The sequence below is a fragment of the Triturus cristatus genome, chromosome 5_2 (genome assembly GCF_964204655.1).
Source record: "Triturus cristatus chromosome 5_2, aTriCri1.1, whole genome shotgun sequence".
Lineage (NCBI taxonomy): Eukaryota > Metazoa > Chordata > Amphibia > Caudata > Salamandridae > Triturus > Triturus cristatus.
The window spans coordinates 105,568,351-105,595,742 of NC_140588.1; the positions used below are offsets into that span (position 1 = coordinate 105,568,351).

The window sequence follows — 27,392 nt, forward strand, 5'->3', positions numbered from 1 at the left end:
AGAGTCAGGAGAAACAACACAACTTGGGTGTGGGTGTGACGGAAAAGGCAACAGCAACAATGTGGTAGAGGGCGGGGAAAGCAACAATTTCAGGGCAAGAAATGAAGACGGGCAAGCAACGAAAGCGCAAGAAGTGGAAGGATACACACTGAAACAAGGGAGCAGTACTTGGTCCACGCTCTAGAGGAAGGTCAAACACATGAAGGGGAAGTGAAGCCGGCACATGCTGACCAAAGAGAAGCAAGGAAATGAGACTGACAATGACGTCAACCAATGGTAGGGAATGGGCAGATTCTAAGCCCCCATTCTGGTACTAAACCCCCTGTAAGTTAACAAAATGTCTTGCAAGTGACAGCTCATGCGCTGTCTTAGGCAAGACCTAAGAATGCCTAAAAGCAAAACAGTTTTTGTTTTTCAAAAGCACACATCGCTATAGTAGTCTCTGGCACTGAAGGGAACTACTTTGGGTGTGGATGTGCTCTTTGTCAAAGAGCAGAATGCTGTTACTCACAATGAAAAGTTAGCCAATAACTGAAATGGACTGTCACATTGCCCTAAGAAAATGGGAATGACATAACAACAGACCAATGGATGAAGTTGGCTGGCTAACAGCCCAAAAATAAATAAATAAATAAATGTGTGTGTGTGTGTGTGTGTGTGTGGGTGTATATATGTGTGTGTTTTTTTTTTTGTAAAATCAAAAAGTTTGGTAATATTAGACCTAAAAAGGTACACATTTATGACATAAATTAGACACCAGACAAATACTTCAGTAATACAGAAGCAGTGAACCTGAACATGTACAAAATGACTCGAAAAATCTAAGATGATAAAAAGAAAGCCAGTGGTTGCTTAGAAAAAATGCCTTCCTCCCAACTCGCCCACGTTTGGAGGGTACCACCCTCCTTGGACTCATCTTCAACCTGTAAACAAATTATGTGTCTCACACATACTCCCATGAACTTCAAAGGGTTAACCCACCCTGAAAACAGAACACTTTACAATGAACTAGGACTCCTAAACCACTTGCTCTCATCCTTCTTAGAGGCTTGAAATGGTAAGAGGTGTGGACAGAGGCTTTTTAGGAGCACAGTCCTGGAACAGTTCCCAGTTCAGTGTATATCCAAGAGGAGGTTAGCTAAAGGGAAACCCATAGCAGAGTGAGACAAACAGGCAAAAGACATTAGTCAGTTTGAAGGTCAGATGATAAAAAACTGCGAATTCAAGGTGGGAGAAATTGGGTTGCTGATTGAGGGGAGTGTGATCCCTTCAGAAGCCACAATCCTTGTCAAGGTGAACCATAATAGGTCACTAAATGAATCCATGCTTAACCCTCAGGTAGCTCCGCACAAAAGAAGTCAAGCTCAATTTAGAGGCAATTTGTAAAGTATTTATGTAGCGCACAACCAGTGATAAAGTAAAAATGCAACACAAAAAAATCCCACTCCAATTTAGAAAAACAATAAAATGTAATAAATTATTTGTCACCAAAACGATAAAAATCCAATCAGTGGAACCGGAAATATGTAAATTCAAAGATTTAAATGATATAGCATCTATTATCACAAAGTACAGTTACCTGGTCATGTGAGACCATGTGAAAGTCTCCAGTTCTGGCCGACCGCAATGGAGCTTAGGCCAGATACAGCGACCAAGTTAGTCCTGCTGAAAAAGTTACCTTCTCAAAGTTCAGCGCAAAGAGTCCAGAGGAGGAGGCCATGAGAAGAACTTTGCGGAAGGTAGACGCTGTAGCGCGAAGATCAGGTTGGGTGTTTCAGATGGTTGTCGCTGTAGCGTCAAGGTCCGGTGGGACATCACAGACGGCTGTGGCAGGAGCTTAGTGTTGGCGGTCACCTCTGGCTGTTAATACTGTAGCGAGAGGTGCAGGTCTTGCAATGCTGGTTGTCACTGCTGGTATCTGTAGTGTGAAGAATAAGGTTCTCAGGAGCTTCGTGCTGGCAGTGATCATAGGTAACAAGATTTTGCCACAAATGACCCCATTCACAGTTCCAAGAGCCAAAACACCAGGATTTCTCCCTTTCTTCGCAGGAGGAGCACAACTGATGCCAACCAAGGGTCCAGGACCTGGGTGAAACCTCTTGGGGATCCGGAACTCACTCCAGCAGAGGCCAGCAGGGCTCGGGCAGGTCTGCTTGCAGGTCCAGTGCAGCAGGGCAGCTGGGCAGTTGCAAGAAGGCCTCTAAGCTTGTTATGTCCCTGCTTCATTCTAACACTATAGTTCACATCCACCATGATAGTAATGGGGAGAAAACTAGGCCCATACTCTCAATGGGCTTGAGGCATACTTGATAGGGAAAAACCTAGACATTCCCAAGATCAGTAAATGTTTTATTGCATCCTTATCATATGCAGATGATGCTGTCCTCATTGCAAGGACAGCAACCAGCTTGCAGAAATCTTCGGATACTTTTGTAGGATTTATGACTTCTCTGCATCTTAAAATGAATTATAAAAAGAATTGTATGTTATGGTGTGTGGACCCAAAAGAACAAAGTCTAAAGTATTTGTGGTCCAGGGTAATGAGATTGAGAAAGTTAATATATTTTCCTATTTGGGATTTTTTTTAACTCTCAGCTTTCTTGGGACTCGTTACTTACATTAAGAGCTCTACAAACATCGAGAGTAGTGGTGGCACTTTTCTAGACTTGCAGCCCAATTGGGTTAGTAGCCAGTGAAAGAATTGCTGACCCTTTATAGAGCAAACTGTCTTTCTTTTGCCACTTATGGTGCAGGAGTCTGGCGCTACACCAATTGTTGTAACATCCAGGTAACCAAGAATAATTTCATCAGAAGACATCTGATGGTACAAAAAAGTGCCTCAACTCTTTTTTGTCATATCAAATTGGGTATGGAATTAGTGTAGGATTGAGTTGGTCTTGCTCCCCTATGGTTATGGGCTAAGATTTGGAATACACCCGAACTGGAATTTACTAGCTCTATCATACTGGATTATCTCTCTCATGCCAATGTTCAAACCATTCCATGGTTTAACTACCTCAAGTGTATGTTCTGGGACCTGGGTGCAATCGAATTGTTTAATAATCCGACAAGTAAGCCCCATCAAGCCAAAGCTGTCATTTGAACCGCTTTTCTAACTAGGGCTAATTTACTTAACTTGCAGGTACTGAATCAGCAGGAATCGGTGAGTGATTTAGATGTAACTGTTGTGGCTAAACAGCCCCGTTTTTACCTTGTTTATCTGATGAATCCTCAATATAGATTTGATCTAACTAGATATCTTTTATCTATGGTGCACTTTTTGGTGGCTTTTCCACTGCAATGTAGTTGGTCTAATAACCTTTGCCCATGTGATAACTTCATAAAACAGAGCACTTTGCACCTTACTTTCTTTTGCCCTTTGAGTAAGTCAGTAAGAGTTGAATATTTAGGTCTGAAGTCTTTTCAGCCCTGTTCTTATACAGAAGGGAATAGGTTTCTTCCCTCTACGGACTCATTGGGCATTTGCTGTGCAGTTTTACATTTTATCAGAGGAGCCTTTGTAATAAGAGAAAAATATGGGTAAGGGAGGGTTGGTGTATTCTGTATTGGTTGGCTCAACATTTTGAACATTCTTGATTTGATTTACAATAGAAATGTAAAGTTATATTGAACAAATTGTGGTGCTGCTAATTTTAATATTTATTGTGATTAAACCTGTCGTTTCTGTTTATATATGTATTTTAATTATGTTTTAATGATGCATTTTTGCATCTTGTGCTATTATGATTTATTTTAAATCGAATAAATCTTGTTTGACTGACTGACTGATTGTTATGTCCCTGTATCTCTGAACGGGAGGTCAGTCAGCTGATTCTTGGAGTCACTTCAGGTAGCCTGGGAGGAAGGGAGTAGTTCCAGTTTTCCTTCTCAGACAGCAGGGCTGGCCTAAGGCAGCAGGGCAGTCCTCTGCTAGCATGGCAGTTCTTCTGTAGTATCCACAGGTCTAGGAGTGTACTGAAGAGTGGGACTCAAGGTTTAATATTTCTACCTGGTGCTAGTGTTGAAGTGGAAGGGACTTCTAGACTCCCCCCCCCGTCAGTTTCTGTTATTTACTTTTTCCCTGCCTTGGTCCAAGAATGCCTGGAGTCACGAAAGGCTAGTATGAAGTTCTTGTTTCAATGTGTGCTGAGATCTCCTTTGAAGTGTATGTGTGGTAGGCGACAGCTCTGCCTCTCCCATTAGATCAGAATGCCCCTTTCTGTCAACATCCAGCCCCCCTTTGTGATACTGTCTGGGAGGAAAACACAAAGGCCAACTGCCAACTACATCTAGTCATGTTTCCCAGGATACAGCCTGCAGGCACCAAATGCTGAGGACAAGAAAATGCCAACTTTCTGAAAGTGGCATTTTCAGAACTGTGACTTCTAATCCGACTTTGTCATTAATGAGGAATTTAAATTACAGTCCATTAGTGACAAAACATGACATTTCTACCCATTCCCAAGCCAAAGTTATCACTTATTACATGGAAAAAGGTAACCCAATGCTATCCTATGGGAGAGGTAGGCCTTGCAGACGTGAAAAATGAATTTAAGATTTTTTCACTGCAAGGACATAAAATTTAAAAGTACAGTCCAACTTTTTTAATACAATTCACCCTGCCTCTGGGTTGTTTAGGGTTCACACTAGCGGTGACATTAATGTATTAAAAGGAAGATTTAGGCCTGGAAAATGGCAGTTTGGGTGAAATGGCAGTTTAAAACTGCCTACAGGATGCAATGGCAGGCCTGAGACATGTTTAGCAAGGCTACTCAAGTGGATGGCATAATAAGTGTTGCAGGCCCACTAATAACATTTAATTCTTAGGCCCAGGGTACATGTAGCACCACTTTATTAAGGACCTGCAAGTAAATCAAACATGCCAATTGGGTATAAGCCAAATTTACCATGCTTAAAGGAGAGAGAACACCTTCATCTTCCACCAGTTTGAGGAATGAGACCGTTCCTCTGGGAGTCATTTCCCCTTAGCTGTCCAATGGCTTCTCAACCAATCTTGCTCACATCCATCATGATTAGTGGAGAAGGTAGAAACAGAAGAATCCCTCTATGATGTTTCAAGGAAGAATCCATCACTGCAAATTTTCCCAAATCCTGAGTCTTCTTGGAATCTGATAGTCCAAGTCTTGAAGTGAAGGAATTCAATGTCTGAAAAGATGTCGAACAAACAGACCCAGGTGACGTTGAGCCCATGGCACCACAAAGACACACAATGGCTAATAATTAATTTTAAATATACATTTTGGAATATCTTGGAATTTATTTTAGGTACAGGCATCTGATCCCTGGCAACTGCCATACTTACCAGGGCAGTGGCGCTGTGAACCTCCTGCTCTAGCAGCTTAAGTGGAGGTGCCCCAAGGCCTGATTAACTCCGCCCCACTTAACATAAATTAGTTATTTATGGCCCTCTTCTTTCTGCAGAATTGCAGACAAATTATCATAAATAACAATGCCAGGGAATATTATGACAGAGGGCTGTGGTATTTGGGTTGACCTGAACAGTGAAAAAAAAGAGAAATGATGAAAACGGGGAAAACAAAGAGAGACAAAAATGGAAAGAGTTTGTGAGAGAAAGAAAAGCAGTTAAAAGTAAAGGTAGGTTGAGAAAATAGATTTGTAGATGAAAAAGGTAAAGAAAGGGTTGAGGTGGGTTGGATGAAAGGAAGAAAGAAAGCATCAAAGAAAAGAAAAAAGTAAAAAAAGTCGAAAGGAAGGGTAGAATGAAGGAAGAATGAATGAAAGGATGCATTTATGGAAGGATTACAGGATGGATGGATAGAAGGATAAAAGGAAGAATAAAGGAAATGGTGAAACAATGTACTGAAGAGTGAAAGATCAATAAGTGAAAGTATGAATGAATGGAAGAATTTACAGATGAGTGAAAAGATGAAGGAAGGAAGAATGAAAGGATGGATGGGTTGAACGATGTAGAGATACATTGATATATTGATGAGTGAAAAGATGAACGTACACATGTAAAGGTAAAAAGATATTTTAGATCAGTGGAAGGAAAAATAAAGGTGAAGGTGAAAGGATGGGGTGAAGAGAGAAAGGATTGATAAGTGAAAGTATGAATGGATGGAATAATTTACTGATGGGTGGAAAGATGGATAAAGGATGAGTAAAAGAATGGTTGGTTAGAAATATGGATAGATACATGGCTATACATTGCTGAGTGAAAGGATGGATGCAATATGAAAGGTTGGATGGAAGAAGGTATGGTTGGATGAGTAAATGCAAGGACAGTTGTAGAGAAGAACAGATATGGATCAATAAATGTTTGGAAGAAGGGAGAAAGTGTGAATGGAGTTGTTCGAAGAAGACAAGATGTATGGTTCAAAGTGGGGAGTATTTTAATTGTCTGGCTACACCATTGTACCAGGGGAACAGAGAAGACCAAAGCCCAACACCAACCCAGAGTGCCCTGCTGCTCCGGGATATTACGTGTGGCTTGACAAGCATTAACGCTAGATCTTCAAGGCTCAATCCCTGCCAGACATGTGATGACTGTCCACAGCAAGCAGACAAAAGAAACAGGAAGGTTATGGGTCTTACCCCCGGTTTGTTACATAAGTAAAAGGAGGGTCATGGAGGGATGAAAGGTGGGGGGGGGGGGAGTAGATTAAGCTTTTTGTTTTATGCAGGTCGTGTAGTGCATAGGTAGGCGGTAATACATTTTTAGTACTGGTATAAGAATAAAAGGTTGAAGGGGTAATGTTCAATCCTAAAGTTATAATCTGTAACTTGTGGAAATCCCAATTCAGGCACAAACAGAATTTGAAGTTTTTTGGCAATTACCCCACCAAGCTGATTTTCACTATGAACAGTTTTTGCCAGGTAATCACTGATCGCATTTGTATGGGAAAAATATTGGGTTTTTTAACTGTTTGAATGGGAAAAGCATGCAGTATTGCTTGGTTGTCCCTATTCCACAGTGCAGAATGCAGAATCATGTGTTACAATTGCACTTGAAACAACATGAACCCAGTTCCATTCATAATTCCACGTACCATCTTACCACATCAATTTACTTCTGGCGAGAGACTGAGTGCCTAAATAACGGTTGTATGACAGAGCACGCACGGCTAAACCACTCATGCCTCTACAACTCTGCCTGAACAACAAATGTGTCTAAACGACGCATGGCTTCACCACGCATGCCTATACCATGCAATTTCGTGGTAAAGGCATGACTAGTAAAAGGATATGTGTGATAAAGATCACACCCCAGCCTCCCCACTGTGAGCCTTAAAAACAACCCCAAGCCCTAGAAACAACCTGACCTCCCTAAGCCCTAAAAACAACCCACCCCCCCTTGAGCCCTAAAAACAACCTGTTCCCCTTGCCCTAAAAACAACCCCGACCCCCCGAGCCCTAAAAACAAACACAACCCCCCCAGAGCCCTAAAAACAACACCAGCCTCTCCCGAACCCTAAAAACTACTCCGACCCCCCGAACCCTAAACACAACTCTGACCCCCAAAAATTTTCCACCAACCCTGAGCCCTCAAACCTACCCCCAACCCTTAAAAAAGTAACCCAGCCCCAGCCCGACTTACCAGACCACATCCGATCCTTCCTTTTCCTGTGCTTGCCCATCCGCGCATCTAGACCGCGCAGTGCCTTATGCGTGGTTAAGGCATATGTGTGGTTAAGGCAAGGGTGGTTCCACTTATGGGGAAACAGCACACGTTGTAAAGGCTGTTTCCCCTAAATAACCAAAGTGTGAATGATTACCTTTCTTACTTCACATGCACAGCCTTCTGATAAGAGGATTGAGCACTATGGCTATTTGTCTCACAAATGATGCTTTGGAAGCCAGTCAGTTTACTTAGCCAGTGTTGGATGTGACGTTTGGCTTTCTCTCATGTGGTTCAGTAAGGTAACCTGCAGAAAAATCTCGTATAAATCATGCTCTGCACAGAAACCACAAACATAATATTCATGAACATTTCTTATTTATGAAGGAAATTAATCAATGCAGAAGTGAAAAAATCTTTAAATATGGCCATTAGCCATAAAGCTGCACATTTAAGAATACTTTGGCTGAACTTATGTAAGCAACATAAGGACTGTGCACAGAAACATAGGCCAGGACATTCACACCTGCAGATTCAAATTAATATTGAGGAAAATCCGCTAATACAGCACATATGCAACAACGCAAAGTTTATTCACCAGTGTTTTGCAGGACCTTTCTGCCAAGGCATCACACTCCTACAAAAGGCAGGAATAAGAGCATACCTATGATGGCAAAGAAATATTTTATGGTACAATAAGAGAAGAATAGCCTCCACTTCCATCATAGGGGAAAACATTTCCCTCTCGTCCAGCGTTTTACCGTTTCCTCAAGATACTTTCTGTGCGAACCGGTCTCCTGTGAGTGAATATCTAAAATGTTTAATGTTTGGCACATTATCAAGCAAGGTAAATTTAAGTTGCAGAGATTTCTGACTTTCTCTCACTTTTATTGATTTCCCACCTTACAGTGTCTTCTTTTGAAGGAAGGATTCCGTCAGTTGTGTGTCCGGATATCATTGTCAGAAATATTGCCTGTTTCAGATATCATGGTCTAAATATCATTCCATTTGGTGTAGATTTTCTATTAGAACCTTGGAATGTTGGGAGCTCCATTGAAGACAATGGAGTGCTACCTGCTTCTACGGGCCGGTAAAGGCCCGCAGAGCAACATTCCAATGTTTTACAAAGGCCACTCGGAACTCGAGGGGATTTAAATCCCCTCGAGCTTCGCGAGGCCTTTGTTTTATTTGTTAGAACATTCTGCTCTCTAGGGGCAGAATGTTCTAACAGCTTTATTGCCCTTCGTAGCAGGGCTATACTGGCTATTAAAGTCCCGCTCCCTTGTTAAAGTCCCTCACCTTCGGCTCAGGCCTTTAACGTGGGAGCGGGCCTTTAATAGCCGGTATAGCCCGCTTTGGCGGGCTATAAGGCTATATTATGTACTCCGATGGAGCAATATTTGTGTAAACGATATTTAGGACACACAGTTTGTCACTCGACATTCAGGTACTTTACCATTGCATCAAGGTTTCAATTATGTTTTGGATTTTGTTTTTATGAATATATCTAGCCTAAAAATGAGCTCAGTGATTGATTGTTAGGATTAGTCAAATATTACTGCTGTGTGCATGCAATAAGAGTGTGGCCATAACAGGAATTTGTTTTATTTGTCTTCTAGGTAAAGGATTAGTGGTGTTAAGCCATGGCAACAGTACTTTAGAGAGAAAGTGTGCTTGCATTCCAGGATATCACTTGAATCGTGATTATGAGTTTTGCAAAAGAAATACCGAATGTGGTCCTGGATTTGGAGTTGAACAGCCTCGTAAGATTTCTTTACTTCAAAATAAATATTTTTAAAACACTATTGTCAAAATTAATAAACGAATCCGAAGATTTGCTGAAAGATTTTAACTGTACCAACGATGACCGTATAGAAATTCAAAAGTTGAAACATCGCTGACACTGCAGCAGACAGACAATGAACTATTATATTAACTGAGGGGCTGTGATTTGAAATGTAATTTAATTCAGATGCCCTTTCAGTCGGATATGGTGAGGTGTCTGTAGGATTTCACAACATGTTTTCATACACACAGACAAAAACGCACACACACTCTCATAATTGGTCGATTGCTATTTTGTTTTTGAAGGTTACATCTTGTATTTTGCTGGAGAAACGGTGCCATATGTATATCTCTTTTCTATAATTAAAGTTATCCTTCTGTAAAATTTGTTAAACTCAATTGCACAATTTGGGTATTTGACCTATGCAACAATACATGATTATGTGCTTTTTTCCATTTTATAATTTATGTTTTTATAGTCACTGGACATGCAATACTAATACAACACATGCTTTGAGTATCTTCATAGACAAGTTGTAACAGTTCTATGTAGGTACACGGACTAGTGCAAAAGGCCCGGCCCTAATTTACTTTCATAGAGATCCACAAAGGTGTACCCAGTTTTTTGTTGATTCTGGATTTCTGTTAGCTCTAATATTGTCTCATTGAATGCGTACAGAGATGCATTGGCTAATGCGCTTTCCTCTCACTCTTTCTCTCCTACAGCAGGGAGAGACACAGACACTGTATGCAAACCATGCCTTCTGGGCCAGTTTTCCAATATTAACTCATCTGCTGAAAAGTGTCGACCATGGACAAAGTAAGAGCATCTGTATTTTTTTAGTTAAACTTGTTTTCATCAGTCATTGCAAAAAATAGAAAAGCACCTATGTAACAAATATGATACCAGCCACAACACCCCCACACAAGTTACCTAAAATAGATAAACATAGATTATTGCAAAGAAATAAAAGATAGGCTCTGTTGAAATTCACAGACATGTCACATACATAAACATGATTTAGGCAGCCTTATCAGTTGTGTACCGGAGAGCAAAGCAAGCATTGGCTTCCTGCACATAATATAGAAAGGTACCCCAAATGTTTGTACATAACCCAGCAGGGGGAGATGACATAGCTTCAGTAATAGCATAGATTGTTATGTGAAGGATAAACTGTTAGACACTCTGGAAATTAGTTTATGTTATTCTTATGACCTTTTCAACCACAGTCAATAGAAAGGTGAACTGTCGGACCTGAATAGCTATTCTAGGGATAAAAGTATGCTGAGTACATCTGGATCTGACATAAGTCGACACTGACTTAATGCATGAAATAAAGTACCTCCTGTCGTACATTAAAATAATATTGCAAGTCACCGAGGAGTTCTGTAACCATATAGAAAGGGTCACTGGAATTATATGGCAGGAGAGGGCCAAATTATGTGGCAAGAAAAACCAGATTATGCAGCATAATGCAGCCCATTTGGTGATAGTGTTACTTCATTATTTTGTAATTTTTCCACTTGTCAACACGGTCTGGGCATTGGTTGCACCTCATTAGTAGCAGTTTAACACCCAAATATAGAAATAAACAACAGAAAGGCGACTAGTCAACCTTTGCAAAGGACCTTCCACTGGGCGGCTACAAGCGTTGCTGCATTTTTACTAACTTTGAGCTGGAAACCATTTTTTTGTTCAAATCTGCAGATCATGCAGCAAATGATGGATTACATGGCAAATCGACAATTATGCGGGAAAACTCTGCGACCGCACAATTGCATAATTCCAGTGACCCAGCATACAGAGGAACAAGGCTGAAGGCCACATTTCTTTTTCAGGTCATGGAACTCCTAGGTGATTTTCATTATCCTTATAATGTATGGCGGGGATACTTTATTCATCATAATACATTGACACACAATTTCCCTTCCCACAAACTGCTCAAATCCTTAGTGTGTTGCTCTTTCATATGAAAGAGACAAGATGTTTGCAGACATGATCAATCGGTAGTGCAAAATTAAAGATACCAAAATTAATTCGACATTTGTAGCCCAAAGATTTTAGAATCAGTTTAATGTCAGATTTAAATCTACTCTTGCTCAGAATGTGCAGAGAGGTCCTATTTCCTATAATTACCTAAAGCTTGCAAAAAGTAAACATGTTCCCATAAATATTTCCTTTCTGCTGGTCGCTGCTCATTTAGAAAAAAATAGAGCAGAAGAAGAAAAAACAGGTTTCTTTTCTGTTGTTTAAACTACAACTTTAATTATGTTGCATGTCCTTTCTTTCCCTTAGCTGCTGGATCTGGCAGCAGGCATTGTTTCGTCAGATTACAACTTTAATAACTTATTATAGTTGAGTCACTACACCATTTCTTTTTAATAGGTGACCAAATATGTTACAAGTCTTCTGAAATAAGGAAATGAGAGACAACGTTTGTACAGGGAGTTCAGGCTCCCATGTATTATATTTGGGATACCGTACCCCCAACATACACTATAAGAATATTACAAGTCTTCGAAGAGCTCCATGGCCAAATAGAGGAAGAATGCTGAAGGCCGAGTTGCTTTATAAGGTTATGGAACTCCAAGAAGACTTGAAATCTCATTATCATTTACAGCAGGGGGTACTTTATCCCTTATAATAAATTGTCACACCATTACCTTTCCCACAAACCACTAAACCTTTCATATGCAGTTCTTTCATATGTAAGAGAGAGCATGTCTGCAAACGTGAAAAATAAAATTGGAATTTGTAGTTCAAAATTAGACACATAAAAAAACTGGTACATATGTTTTGCAAGAAGATATTGGAATCAGTTTAATATAATTCAGATATTTAAAAATGGCTCATAATATCAGAATGTGCAGAAACATGCAGAAGGATTTTAACTTTTCTATAATTACCCCGGGGGGCAAAAAAAGTATTGGCATTAATATTTCCTTTAACCTTACAGCTAGAAAAAACAGAGCAGACAAAATAAAGCCTTGTTTCCATTTCATTCTTTAAACTGCTGCTTTAATTATGCTCCATGGCCAGACCTGCTTTTCAGTTGGTAGCTTGCTCTGGCTGCAGGCACTGTGACATCAAAACTCAACTGTATTAAGTTATTACAGTTGAGTTTGCACGTCTTTTCTTTATAATCAGTGACTCGGTGTGTCACAAGTCTCCGATTATGAAGAAATAAGAGATGGGTATTATTCAAGGATTACAGAATCGCATTTATTAATGAAAATATGGACAGGTGTGTGTGCAGGGTGCCGGTTACGAGGTATTATAGCGCCATACGTTCACTCTGGTTTTTTAGGGCTAGTGCCCAAGCAAATATGGTGCTTTAATTTGCCCTGTACAGGAAGTGAGAATCTGTTGGTTTTAGGGGTGTAGGGAACTGATCATGTACTGGCGCTCTACCTTGGTGGTATCACTTCACTATATCTATCTGAAATCATGTGTTGATTTAACCTATTGTTGTTTTCTTTAGCCATATATGAACTTGATGTTGTTGATGAACTTTTTATAAATGGAAAAAGGCAAATTTATGAATTATTGTTTTAGCAAAAAGAGGGACTTTATTATAGATTATGAACAATTGGAATAACCCATGAGTGGGTATATAGTTGAATCCACCAATGTGTCTTTTTTCATCTGGCCTTTTTTATGTAATCCTTGGATAGGAATTAGTTTGTCCCCTTGTTAATTATTCCATGCACTATAACTTTGTTTTGTACACTCCTTTTGTATAGCACCTTATATCATGTTTTAATGTTTCTTAACGTTTTTTAATGTACTTTTATGGGCAAACTGACCGTAATAAAAAAAATAATAATACTGATGACTCTAAACAGCCAACCATCTTCCACTGGTAGCAGATGTCTGGTGGGGAACATATGAGAATGGGTAGACCCTGTCCTTGTGGCGACCACAACACTGGTGGCCCACGCTTTCAGCAGGAGTGCCCCCGTGTTATAGATCCTAATTTCAGGTCCAAGTGCTGATCAGCCATGCCTGAAGCAGCAGAAGCTGTAGAATTTATCAATGAGTGTCTATGATTGTAATTTCCTTTAAATAGAATTTTGGAGACTGTTTTTCTTTTGATCTCCTATTTCAGTGCTCTTTCCCATCTTCTTGGTCTCTTAGCCCATTATATTTATGCTTGCAGATTGGTGGCCTCCGTCTTGGGTCATGTCTTTGAAGCTTGTGCTATTTGCTAAGTACAGCCCGTTCTCTTCTGCAGCTGCCACCCATTGAGGGTTGGTAATAGCACTCTTCCCTCACTGCCCAGTGCCATAAGTTAATATCCTGTCATGTGACCCACTGGATCCCACTTACATGGCCTACCCCTACTGTTACTTAAACCCCACTCACAGGGCGTCTAGCATGGGCATTTAGGTAAAGGATCCTGCTATTCAACGAGGATGAAGCCATGGTCTTTGCCTCTGGGTCTTGTCATGCATCTTTTGCCTTGTAACGTGGTGCCATGCTAATGATACCCAGTCCGCTCCCCCCATAACCACCACGCAGAAGGGAACCTCCATGCCGCACACTCTATTCTGGTGAAGCCACAGAACAATTTCCTAGAATGGTGCCCCTAGCAGTGTGAGCTGACAAAAAGGCAATGCTATTCTATGGGCCTGGTATGACGCTTTTATTTTACGTACAGTGTACATGTTGCTTTACACCTTTGGGATGTGTACAAATAACCAATAAAGAATAGGCTGCTACCTGATTGAAGCCATGTTTTCATGAAACATAAGCATGTTTAACACCATGTTCCTTTGTTTTGAAAGCTGCACTGAGCTAGGAAAAGCACAGAAGTCTTCTGGGACCAGATTCTCTGATGCAGTCTGTGACAAAGCAAACACAACAGCAGACACTGCAACGACATTAACAGGTACGTGCCACCATTCCATGAAAGAAGAACACCCAAATCAAAATAATTCTGACATCCCAAATCGCCCGACAACAACCATACCAAGTGAGAGGATAAAAAAAATATCTTTAAACTCTAAAGTAAATGTGGCCGCAGTCATGCTTGTTGGACAAGGCACGTTCCCCCTCGCTCATCTTGAAAGGAAGTCTGGGTTGCCAGTATGCTGAAGCTTCAGACCAGCCAGGGAGAGCGGGCAAGACAACTAGGGTTGTCACGAGCCAGGACCCTTGAGGTTAGTCTGACTACAGGGCGGACTCCTGCCACCCCTTGATAAGTATAGTACACTTAAATCTTGGGTACTTCTCACATACAGCAAGTACGTTTTTCTTTATGCATATCTTTAGCACACTACACATCCATCTGCAAAATTTACAGGGGTGTGACACTGGGGGAGTGCGTGTTTTTTCTCTCTATGATCGCCCTGACGAATGCCTGAGACCTACATAGGCCAATAGAGTAGGGCAGAAACATGTTAGCGCTTTTAGATTAGGGTCATAGGACCACAATATCCTTTTTGCCCCTTTCCATATATTTTAACTATTCCCACTCACCCTTTAAATAAAGGGACACCTTGGGGTGGATGAGGGATTTTTAAGAATTTAAAAAAAAACAATCAAGACTTCTCAAAGAGCTCTCTGGAACATGGATTAGCCCACCCTGACCTTTAGGAGTCAGGGTGAACCCAATGATGAAGCATGACACTACTAGAGTGGGTGAGTGTTATATATAAAACCTTTTTTTTTCCTTTTACCACCTCTAAGAGTGGTGGAATATAGGTAGATCTGTCTCCCCTTAACTGCATGGATTTACAAGGAGGATACTATTTAGATAAGGTATTTTCATTGGGAGTGCGTATCCCCTTTCCTTTCAGGCTTGAAGGAATCTCTTTACCCCTTCTAGGTTCTGGAGACTTCTCCGGACCCCACTTGTTAAAGGAAGCTTCTGCCTGTTCATGCCTCATTAATATCCTTTCTTTCTAATGAGATGGGAATTCATACAAATAATCTCCCCCGATATTTGACATTAAGAACATTTGTAATTATACTTTTAACTTTAGGATTATTTGTGGAAAGTGTATTTTCTGTTGTCTCGAATACACTTTTTTTAAACACTCTAGAATTGTAATTACAGTAGTACATTATCTAGTCGTTCAGTATTTAGAGTAGTTCCGTGCCTCCCCTTCACTTTGCAGAGGAAGCATAAAAATACGGCTACTCTCATTAGGCGTAAGTGTGTTGCAATGATTTGCCACCATTTTTGACAGAACTGACAGACGTACGGTTATGCATAACAAATAACATATTTTACAGTACATCTGTACCTCATCTTGGTTTTTGAAAGAAGCATAGAAATATGGCTAGTCATAAAAATATGGTATGCAGAATGCAGCTGGATGGCTTGCCTTCCTTCCTTTTCTACTAGATAGAAGGGAAATACATGGAACTTAAAATGGGAAAGGAGGAATAGAACAGGGAGATCTGGGCGGGAGAGAGCAGTTGAGAGGCTACAAAACTCTTGATAAGATTGAGAGCACTACAAGGACAAAAAGGTGCAGCCAGTGAAGTAGGAGGCAAATAAATAATCTAGGCATATACTCGCCACTCTACCTCACTTGGAGTATGAGGCACAATGTCCACTTGCTGTTATAAGCTTTCCATGATGTTGTGCCTATGGACTTCAAAGGGATTTCACAATATGAAAAAAGTGTGATAACTTGTTTACTTCGGCTTTTTCCTCTTGGGTGCTTAATTTGAGCCGGTGGTTGCAGGTGGGGCACACCGGCACTCATTTTTGCAGGCCAGGATTTTTTTCATCACAAGCGGTTGACCAAGAGCAGAAAGAGAAAATAGAAAAAGGGAAGAAAAAGATAGGAAAACAGTTACAGAGTTAAAATAGGAAGGAAATGTTACCAGCAACAGTGAGACAATGAAACAGGAAGTGTAGTGTGGTGGGAAAAATAATTACATAAGAGGGAATTAAAAGTAGTCAGCCTTGTAATTTGCAACCACTGCATTCAGCAGCACTGGCAGTAGATTCCTAAAATATAATTTGAGCCCCTGCGTTCATTGCTTTACAAACTAAGCACTAAAGGCAGAAGAAGGGTGGTATTAACACTTAATCTGCAATTCGGGTTCAGGGCAAAAATAAACAGAAACCCGGCTTCTGAACATTTTCCCTCAAATATTCATTACCAAAGCACTCTAAAGAGGCCTTCTCTGTTTGATATATCCATTGACTTTAAACTGGGGCACCGCAGGTATAGAAGAGGCAGGACATTACTATTACGGGCATCCTGTCATATTGTCTGATCACGACACACTTTTTGAATAGAGATGTGGAGCACTGCAGATTCTAAAAGAGGGCAGCATATTATTATTATGTGCAACTTATCCTATCATCCTATCCTGACCAAACACATCCTTTGACGAGAGAAGCTGAGCATTGCTGCCCAGAAGAGGACAGCATATTACACGCATCCTGTCATATTCTCTTGTCACGACACCTCACAACACATACTGTAGCAGTGTGTGCCATTAAGGCATGTGTTGACTGCACACATTTTAAAGCAGCTAGAAATCACTTGTGAATTGTGCTGGATTTTTGGAGAATGTTAACCACTACAGTGGGAATGAAGGCACAGCCCAGAGAAGATATTTCGACAACACAGGAAGAATAAATTGCATTTTTTCGTGGAACCCTCTAAACGGAATCTATGGAGTCAGACTCATCTTGTCAATTACTTGTCTGGAAGGAACTTGGACCTGCACACTCTTTCCCTATTCAAATGCTGCAGACGTGCATAGATTGACATTTTTTAGTCAGCAGGTTGATGGACTTTTATTTTGTGAATTAAATTTCATTAAAAAAAACTCCAATGTAAAAAAGAAATTTATTGTGGATGTGGGGGAATTCTTGTTAATTTGTATATCTCCACTACAAAGGTTTGGGTCAGTAAATTTGCCTGGGTGAAGTTCACGGAACCTGCCGCGACCGCCTGCATTGAGAAATCTCGTCGGGAGGATGTCTAGCGAACAATATTTTCTCACAAGTGCTCGGCAAATTAATGTTGGTGAGCCACTCAAGAGAAATAGCTCTGCTCAGCGTCACTTCACGGAGTTTCACGCACAGAATGCGAGTAAGCAAAACTCTGCGAACTCCACCGGCAGAGCAAAATTTTTCAGCCACCCCATGTCAGTAACCAGCATAAGTCACCATTGTGGGGGTCCCTTTAATTCAAAATAAGGTTGTATAACAGAATAATGATGCATAACCCTGAGGAAATATGAATTTTGTGATCAGTTATGTCCCCTATCGTAGACCCCAACGGCTCCATGTGCATGCTATAAGTACATGTATGTTCCCTCCTGCTCCAGTTTTGAAGACGCAAATATATGTGCGTCCACCGTCAACATGTCCTCTTTCAGAACCACCATGAATGGGTCAGATATTCCATTCCTAAGTATGAAAGGCCACCGACTTTATGTGGTTCACTTTCCACATTTTACAGATTCAGGCGAGTAGGCCCGAATTCTGTCATCAAGCCTTTTTCTGCCTTCTGCCTCTGAAAGCTCCAGTCTGAGCCTGCATCTGTATCCATGAACTTTGTCCTACTCCCTGCGCGGCTAACGGTGCCTGATCCAGCCTGTCGCCTGCCAAAAACTGTATTTCACCTTCAAGATTATCTCCTCCGCTCCTCATCCGATGCATTCCTGTCTAGTAGTTTAGGTAAACATTCCTCCAGCTACCGTGCAAAGGGCCAGGCCTCGCTGCCCTCATGCAAGTAATTCATAGCCCCGTTACCATGGAATATTCCTACCCCCTCGCATCTAGTGTAGACACTTAGACGCTTGTACACGCACTAACAGTCAGTATAGAATAGATTCTATCCTAGAGACCTCTCCTTTTGGATAACACAGTTCTTTAAACATAGGATATTAGATATGATTTGGGATTAGGTTGACATGACCCCCAGACTTCTGTCTCCACATGTAGAGCTAAATGTCAAGTCCCCTTCACCCTCTAGTTGCACGTCAATCACACGTCATGCGGCTGCGCGCGCATCTCTGCCAACTATTTCTGCTGACATTGCAGGATTCTCTTATGGATCCACCCACTTGTGACATCATGTATGATGACGTTTATTAAATTACGCCCATAAGACCGCCTCTATTAGTTACGTATGCACAGTTTATCTGTATTATCAGCTGTTACGCCTCTTGCATCTGTTTCACTGTAATGTATTTTCTATAAAACTGCCTATCTGTCAATAATGTATGCCCTTCCTTCCTGAACTTTCGTGGTGATGGAATAGAATGCCTACAATTCGAATTGTATTCCTTTGTATAGGAATAAAGCCTTTTAAAACCTCTAATACCACGGATTCTGCCTCTTATATTTACTGAGTTATTCTTAATAGACTTTACCGCATAAAAAATAGTACCGGTAATGAAATATTTACCACAACCCACGGAAGTGTTTAGCACGCACGTCTGAACAACGAAAATAGATGCTAGTACATTAATTGTACCTAACCACGCATTCCATTACCACGCAATACTTTTGCATGCAAACTGCTACAACGCATATACTATAGTATAGCTAATATGTAATATTTAAAACTGAAATATTTTTTTTTCCTAAGTAGAAAATGTAAAGTATATTAAGCTCCTTTTTGGGGGGAATTACAGAATATATGTACACATAAGATTAGCAATGAAGTATCCTATATATACTTTTTCAACCCTCAAACGGATTTCTAAATTTCCCGTTACCACAGTAATCCTTTTTTTTCTACTAAAGTCCACCATTTTGTGTACAGTGATATGCCGACTTCCCTTGTGAGCACACACATTTTGTGCGGAGCACTAACCTAAACACTGATTAACAAATACTGCCATCTAGCTTTCAAAGTAAGTATTTAATGAACAGAAACTGCTTTTTATTATCCATAACTATAAATCCAGTACACATATTTTTTTACTTTTTCAAATTATTAGTGTAATATATATAGTGTTAAATATGCATAATTCATCATGTACTTACTGCACTTAATGTGTTGTTCACTCATGCGTGATTCGGGCGTGCTTGGTTCATCAATTTGCATGCTAAAACCACGTGTGGTTAAGACATTCGCGTGGTCCAGGCTGCATGCTTAAGATACTGCGTGCTTCTAACTTTGTTGTTCAGGCTGGTTCCCTCAAATGAAACCTCTAGTTTAAAAAAGTGCATAGGAAAACTTAAATTCACCTTAAATAAATCCAGGGCCGGACTGGGAACCAAAACCGGCCCTGGCAAAGTGCCCGGCCAGCCCCCCCAGGGCTTGGGGGTGCCGCCGAGCTCTTTGCCAGGGCCGGTTTCGGCCGATTTTGTTACAGGGCCGATTTTGCAGCTATGCTGCAAAAACGGCCCTGTAACAAAAACGGCCCCAGGGGCACAAAACCAGCCCCCACCCGTGCGGCGCACCGGGGGATTGCCCGGTGCCCGCTGCCCGCTACGGCCAGTCCGGCCCTGAATAAATGGCACAAAGATTTCTGCAACCAGGGGCGTGATCAAGATGGGGCAAGAGTATCACTTTGCTGTGAAGCTCCGCTACGGCCTGTGCCGATCTACATTTATCCTGTCATATGGAGGCCCACTGACACCCCAAATTTAGTAGGGGAACCCTCCTCAAATGGTAGTTGCAGCCTGAGGTGGGTTGATCCAGATGAGAGTGGTGGTCCCGCAACACACTGTTGTGGGCCTAACTTGCAGAGCTTCAAGGCCGGGCCTGTGTGTCTCTCTGTTGGGTTGCTGGCCGCGCCGGAGGAGTCATACCTTCCCCCGCAGAGCGAGGGGGAAGCTCAGTGGAGGACCTGCAGCTCTGTGGCTGATGCGGCGACCATGTCAGAAAGGTAGCCGGGCCCTGGCCTCAGCCCACTGCAGGCCTTAGCTGTGGCATAGAGTGTAGGCGACTTCAATGCCACGTGGGACCCAGTGAACGGCTGCTCTGGCAGCGGCTGCTGCTGGACTGACAGTGACCAAATTGGGAGAACTACAGCCCTGCCATTTGAGGCGGGTTGGAAGTCTTCATCGAGGGCCCTGATGCACCTCCTGAGTAACCTAGTGAGGATCCTGGGGACCACTGGCAAGGGGGATGCCGAAGGGGAGCCCTGGAGGGTGGAGACAAGGAAGTTTGCCTCATCCCCTGCCCCCTGCACCCTACCCCATTTTTCATCTTCTCCTGGTACTCTTCAGCTCGAGGTGAGTGGGGTCACAGACTGGATGACCCGTGGTAGTAGCTGGCGAGGCTTATGGGAAGGAGTATGCAGCAGCACATAGTGATATCCGTGGTCCCGGTGGGCACCCCCTTGGACAGTATTGCTGGGGTATACAGGTGTGCAATAGAGGGGTGCTTCCTTGGCAGAGAGTGGAGTTTGTGCACCCGCCTTTGCGGGGACTGGGGACCGCAGACTGCTGCCATCCCTTGAAGTGACTACTGGCTCCCCTACCCATATTTCCGTGGTTGCTGCGCCGCATCGTGGTGAGTTGCTTCTGACAGGGCATGGTCCAACTGAAGACCCCCATACCTCCCCCCTGAAAATATTCTGGACATGTTGACAGCTCCACCTGCACATGTGGACCCGATCCACCAGCTGGAATTCCCCCTGGAAAAGCACACAGCTATGTTTGACAGAATCCTGCAGTCTATTCACAAATCCAAGACTGCGATGGTGGCCCTACTTGGTGCAATGCTGGTAGAAACTGGACTGTTACGGGTGCATCACTGCAAACTAACGGACAGAGTTGACAAGGTTCAATCATCCCTGACCACCATGAGGCCCTCAATGGTGACCATAGAGGATTAACTGAAAACGCTGCAGACAGAAGTGTGAGAACTCAATGTGTGGGGGAAGATGCAGAGGGGCACTCCAGGTGCAACAATATCTGCTTCGTTGGGTTCCCTGAAAGGTCTGAATATGGAACTCTTCTCAGAGGAGTGGGTGACATCCATGGTCCTGGTGGCCTGTATCCTGAATTTTTTCTCCATTGAATGAGTACATAGGATCCCAGGACGGTCCCTGCCTCTGAGATTTGGTGGCTCTGGGTGGTACATAATTGGGCAGTGGCGGAGACAGATGCCATGTCCTGTGAAGCAAGGCAGCGGAGTGGAGCTGGGGCTGCCACGATGTGGGACACATACGTGCTCAAGCTGTTCGACAAATTGGGTGACCCTGTTTGATGCTACCCAGTGTTTGGGATTCAAAGGGGCCGTCTCTGATAATTGTCATGCCCAGCCTGAGGCCCGACATGGTAGCTGTGCACCTCATGCGTTCCAGTGGCTGGTCCGATATCTGACAGGTATTTGCCCCCAGCCCCTCCACCACAAGGATGCCCCCCCTACTACTTGATGATCATCCTTGACAGATTCCCATTATAGACTGTTGTCATCCTTTAAGGAACCAATTCTTTGTTGTTGCTGTTTTTACATGGCTTAATGCTGATACTTCTCTGCAGACATCCTGGTGAAACAGGATGCTGGCAGATGGTCGGAACACCACTCCACCGGGACGTTGGTCTTGTACAACCTGCAGTTCACTATATGTATTGGTTATTGCATTCATTAATATGTTGCTGTTCGAGTATCAGTGCTGTTGTTAATTTGCATTCTTTTGCTGACTAATTGTCGTGATATAAAAAATGCTATTATAGACATATCACACAAAATAAAAAATGAAGTCTAAAACCAAAGAAGGTTTTGAAATCTTCATTTGTCAAAACATCTGCATATGCGTGCTTCACCTGGGCAGTAATTTGGCACTTATTTTTTAATTTTCTACTCAGAGGGAGGTGGTTAGCAGAAATGTTGCCATGGAGGTATGGAATGGGATTTAAATTGTGTCTTTGGTGTGGCAATGGAAAGATCTCACCCCTGATCCTGGGGTACCAGGGGTCTCTTATGAGTATGCACTCTTTTTTTTGGCTCCAACTATGGTCCCTCCATTTCATGTGGTATCCCCTTAATCCTGGGTTTCTGCTCTACTCATTCTATTCTCCGGTTTACGATCTTTATGTCCGACTTGCTAGGATAGCCCCCATATGCACGGCTATATCCTCACTGAAATACCTGAGGGGAAGCTATCAGACAATAATCCCCTACTACATGCCCTTTCCTGGGGTAATGCGGCCGCTTCTATCCCAACCTGGCGCCTCCAGGTTTGGAGGACCAGGCGTTCTGGGACATCCGCGGCATCGCAAGTATTTCATAATGAATTCGAGGGACATAATCTTCCTTATCAGTGACATGGATTATCAGGAATGCTCCCCCTGTCTGTAATAGGACGCATAGCAGTGACCAAGATGCTAATGCTGCCTCGCCTCTTATACCACTTCACCAATCTAACGGTGTTCCTTTGCAGAAATGTTTCTGCGCTTTGTACATGCTCCTCAGAGAATTTACATGGCATGCGTCTCGCCGCTGTGTTGCTTTGTCCAAGCTTCGCCTTCCGGTTAAGGCTTGGACTCGGTGCCCCTAACTTTGAATATTACTATTGGGGAGCCTAGCTCTATTTGTTGCTAGCGTGATGGCAGGGCGCTCCCTGAGTGTGACGTGCCCCGCCCCTTATTCTTGGCGACATCCTGGAGCTCTCGGTCCCCGGAATCCCTCTTCATACAGACCTCTCCCACCTTCTCTCAGCAGAGTTATACTGCTTGGCTAGAGGCCTCTTGATTGCCTAGACTGTTGCTCCTTATGTCACTGTGATACCGCTGCTGGATTTCCACAGGCCTGTGGGACACTTGGAGGGTAGTGGGTTAACCCTCTGGGAACAGTCTGGCATAACAACGGTGGCCGATCTATTCCGGGAAAGGGCATCTTTCGCAGTTCCCAGATATGGTGGAACACTGTAGCCTTCATTCGGATTATTCCATATTTACGGCCTGATGATTAATGCCCTCATACGGGCATGCTCTATAGTGGATATGGAAACACCCACTCACTAATTGATTAACTCTCTGCATACTTTAGGAATGGGTCACATTCTTATTACCTGGCTTAATAAGGCTTTAGTTAACCACAAAGAGGTTTCATAGGAAACCACATGGGAAACCTGAGAGGGGGAATTTGGCAGGGCTCTTCATGAGAGGGAATGGGTTTGGTTGTTAGACTTCCTGCAGAAAGTTTCCATAATGCTCAGCTGAAACAGTTTTATATCCTCCACAGAGCTTGTCTTTCACCGACACATTTCAATGAGATTTTCCCAGAGACATCAGACTTTTGCACCAGATGTACCTCTCCAGCAGCTGACTTCAAACACATTCCTTGGGATTGTCCTTCTGCCCATAACCATTGTGCAGAGGTAATAAGTTGACTCAAGACGATCACCAGATTGCCCGAATTAAACTCTTGGGTGATGATTGCATTGGGTCTTTACCGGTGTCCAAAGAAGCATAAGCTAGTTCCCTAACTTGGCACTGGCACATGTGGAAAAAGAACAATTACAACTCATTGGAAGAACCCTCGAATCTCCCTATCCCCCTCAGCATCTCATGGTGCCGATTCCTCATCCTATGTCCTGGCACTTTATGCCTCACACTGACTCTTTGATTTCGAATGCTGAGCTACTTCTCCCACCTTCAGGAATGATCATCTGGGTGACTGCTACACTAAACTCACTCAAGGCCATTTGGCGTATACTGTACTCTCTGCCTCCCAAAATTTGTGTTGTGAAATTGCCGCTTGCAACCAACGCAGTTATTATCGCACACTTCGATGTATGTTGTTTATTTAAAATGTCAATATAAATGATTTATGAAAAAGTTGCCAAGGAGATGAATCCAACCAATTTGGAGGTAGAATGGAATCTGCATTACTCTCTGTTATTGATGAATGTAACAGGATGCTCATGTGATTCAGCTCCTCCCCTGCGGCCGTGCTCATGCCCATTCACACATCACATCGCACGTCAGGATGGTCGAACGCTGGGTGCTGAGTGTGCTAGGACGTTCACTAGGCCCCCTGCTGTGTGAGGGAAGGGGGGTTGGGGGAGAGGGCAGGGAGGAGCTCCTTTCCTTCCCCCCAGAATTGATGCTGATTGGATTTCAAACTGACACTGTCTATGGGGGGTCCAGTGCCTTGCTACGGTGTTAGGTAATTTCTCCGGTGGCACACCTGGCTCTCCCCATGTAGACTCTTGGTGCCTCTAGGAGCCGCTAATGCTGCCGCTGGCACTGACACTGCGACTGCTGCTGGCTCGAGTCCAGGGAGGACCTGGCCTGGCAGTTTGGGATGGACTGCTCCCATTGAGAGCAGGCTCACAACTGATTTGCATATGGCTGGGTTTAAACTGGAATGGCATGGGGGCAAACAAATGGTGTATTAAAGCCTAGATCTCTGTACTGGGGTGAATGTTTGTCATTGTTCAACATTCCGTCCATCAGTTGTTCTTTTTGCATGTAGCATCACCTGCATCTCTAGATACTATCTCCTTATCAACGCAGGATGAACAGGGAGAAGGACCACAAACAGCTGCCCAATACTGGGGTAAAAGGGTGAAACTGAAGATCCTAGATGCAAAAAGGGAAAGAGCAGGGGGGGGGGGCGGGGGACAAAGGCTAAGAGACCATGCCAGGAAATACGTTTAGGTGTACATAGCCCAGGGCGACTAGCAGCCAAGTCCAACTCACTGCCTGGGGGGAGCAAACCGCTGCAATGGCTGAAGAGATTGCCTGTTCTGACATCCTTTACATTAACCTCCTATATTAACACGCTTGGAAAAAATCGAAGAAAATCTATCTAAATTGAACTCAGCTGTGGGGGAAGGCTGGCATACTGGCCTGCTGCAAACTGGTTGGGAGGCCACCTCCTCAATTACTTTTCCATAAGGAGGGTTACAACTGCAAATGGAGTTTGCTTTAGCAGTAAGTGCCCCAAACTTTCCCCTATTAAGGGGGTCCCTTCCTCATGAGAATCCTACCAGTCTGGCACCAAGAAGGTCCAACTGCCCAAATGGCAGAGAGCCGAACTCTCACAGGGCAAGAAGCTACAGCACTCAAAGATCACTCATTGAGAGCCTTGGAGCTCAACCCCAAAGAATGGCAATTTGGTTTGTCAAGCAATCTTGCAAAATACCCCTTAGATTCCCAGACCCTTCCAACTCTGTTACTCCCACCCAAAGCAACCCTCTATAAAATCGTGCTCAAAGGTGCCCCCTATCTGAGGGAAGAAATGATGAAAAATAATGACCAGCTGCTAAACTAGGCAGTGCACTTGATAAATAGCAGAATAGAGGGCCCTCCACTGCTACATAACCAGGTCAACCTTATCGGGAGGGTGGCTTGGGTGGGCCACTCCAGAAAAGCTAGATGACACCAATTCTATTGCTGTCATCTTTAAAGATAAGGCCGTCACTAAGGACTTCCTGACAAGGATCTATTACTCTGGATGACCACCCATGCAGATTGAGGCACTCCCTCTGGGCTTTTTTGATAGACCGTAGAGGCATATGCCATCAATGCCTGCACCCTTCTTCTATCCAATACCTATCACCAATAGTTTTGCTTTTCTTGCTCAGCTAGACCAACTTTATTGACACCCTGACCAAACACCTTCTCCTCCCTACCAACCGTCCCCCCAAAGTGCAGGGCCCTAATGTGGAAATGCCCAGCCCTGTTGCAATGCTAAGGACTAAGAGAAAATCGTCATCTCAAACTTGTGGCCTGGCCAATAAAACTGATTCAGAGGTCTGGGTAAAACATGTCAAGAATACTCACATATAAATATACAGGAAACCTGGATGACCAACCCAATTGACTTTGATGGCTTTGCATCATTTTGTATAGCAGCTAACCGTGCCAATATGAAAAGGGCCAAGGGAGGCCTGGTGACACTTTTCTCTACCAGCCTCTCCCCAATAGTAAGGGGTAGTTCCCTAATATACTCTTATTATCAATTCATCATATTTTCACTTGAAGAGAACCCATACATATTAGAAATCAATTTATATAACAGAGTCTTTGATTCAACTAAGGCTGATGTTAAAGCCCTTGAAACAGACCTGAACAACTTTCTTGAACAGTCTAGTAAGGATTACTACATAATGTGGGCTGGGGATTTTAATATCACGGTATGCCCCAAACAGGTTTGTGGTTATAAAGATACCAGGGGAAACACCATGGCCCATTACACGCATGGCTCATATGGAACAGCCCTCAATTATCTCATAATGAAACTCAAAATGAAATTACTGGAGAATGATAACCTTATCGATTTTACACAGCCCTCAACTTTCATAGGCTTTAATAGTATTATTGAACACCTCCTCACATCAGATAGTGACAGAGTTAGGATATACGACTTGCAAGGGAGGTCTAACTGCATAACAGATCATAACCTGGTCCTTTTAAGAATAAAGCTCCATCCTCAAAAATGTCCTCACCTAGGGAAAATCAAGAACCTCATCCCCTCAGGTATGAACGGCACAAGAATAAAGTGGGCAGGTGTAGACCTCTCTAGCTTCTTTAAAGACTTACTGGCCAAAAACTTTAACCTCTTTTTAACAGGCCTTGCCCCAGAAAAAAACTGCGAAAATACCCAGGAAGCACACATGGAAATTTCTAATTGCATAAATCAATTTTTGACAGGGAGGCCAAATGGACAACGAAGTGATAGCATGGGGTGGTTTAATCAGCAATGCTCGGAGCAGTCTTAATAAAACACTATATCAGCGCTCAAAGGATTCCATGGTGGTACAAGAAACCAGATTGAATTACAAGACCGCCATTAAAAACAGAAAGAAAGAACTTTAAGGGGAAGCTTGGGAGAACGTATTAATGGCTGCAGAAATTAAGGACAGTGCCCTCTTGTGGTGTAAATTCAATGCCTGTTGTTCACCAAGGGGATAGGCCCTGATCTGGAATCCTCAATCACCCCTGCCCAATGGGTGGCCCATTTCGGTTTGAGATTTTCATGCACAAGAAACGATGAGGGAACTCAACAGTGGCGCGCTCAAGAACAGATATGGTCTTTACACTAGAATAGGTGTATAGGACAATAAACAAAAGCCCTAAGGGAAAGGCCCCAGGCTCAGATGGGGTTCCAA

The 27,392-nt window shown here is 42.9% G+C and overlaps 1 protein-coding gene across 1 annotated transcript in view; it reads left to right on the forward strand.

Annotated features, from left to right (window-relative positions):
- The window catches only part of TNFRSF11A (TNF receptor superfamily member 11a), a 179,545-nt gene that overhangs the window by 80,546 nt on the left and 71,607 nt on the right, over positions 1-27,392 (forward strand). Inside the window, exons 4-6 of the mRNA XM_085606896.1 lie at positions 9,220-9,363; positions 10,112-10,205; positions 14,174-14,277. Of these exons, the coding sequence (XP_085463022.1) occupies positions 9,220-9,363; positions 10,112-10,205; positions 14,174-14,277 (342 nt within the window). The remainder of the gene's footprint in view (positions 1-9,219; positions 9,364-10,111; positions 10,206-14,173; positions 14,278-27,392) is intronic.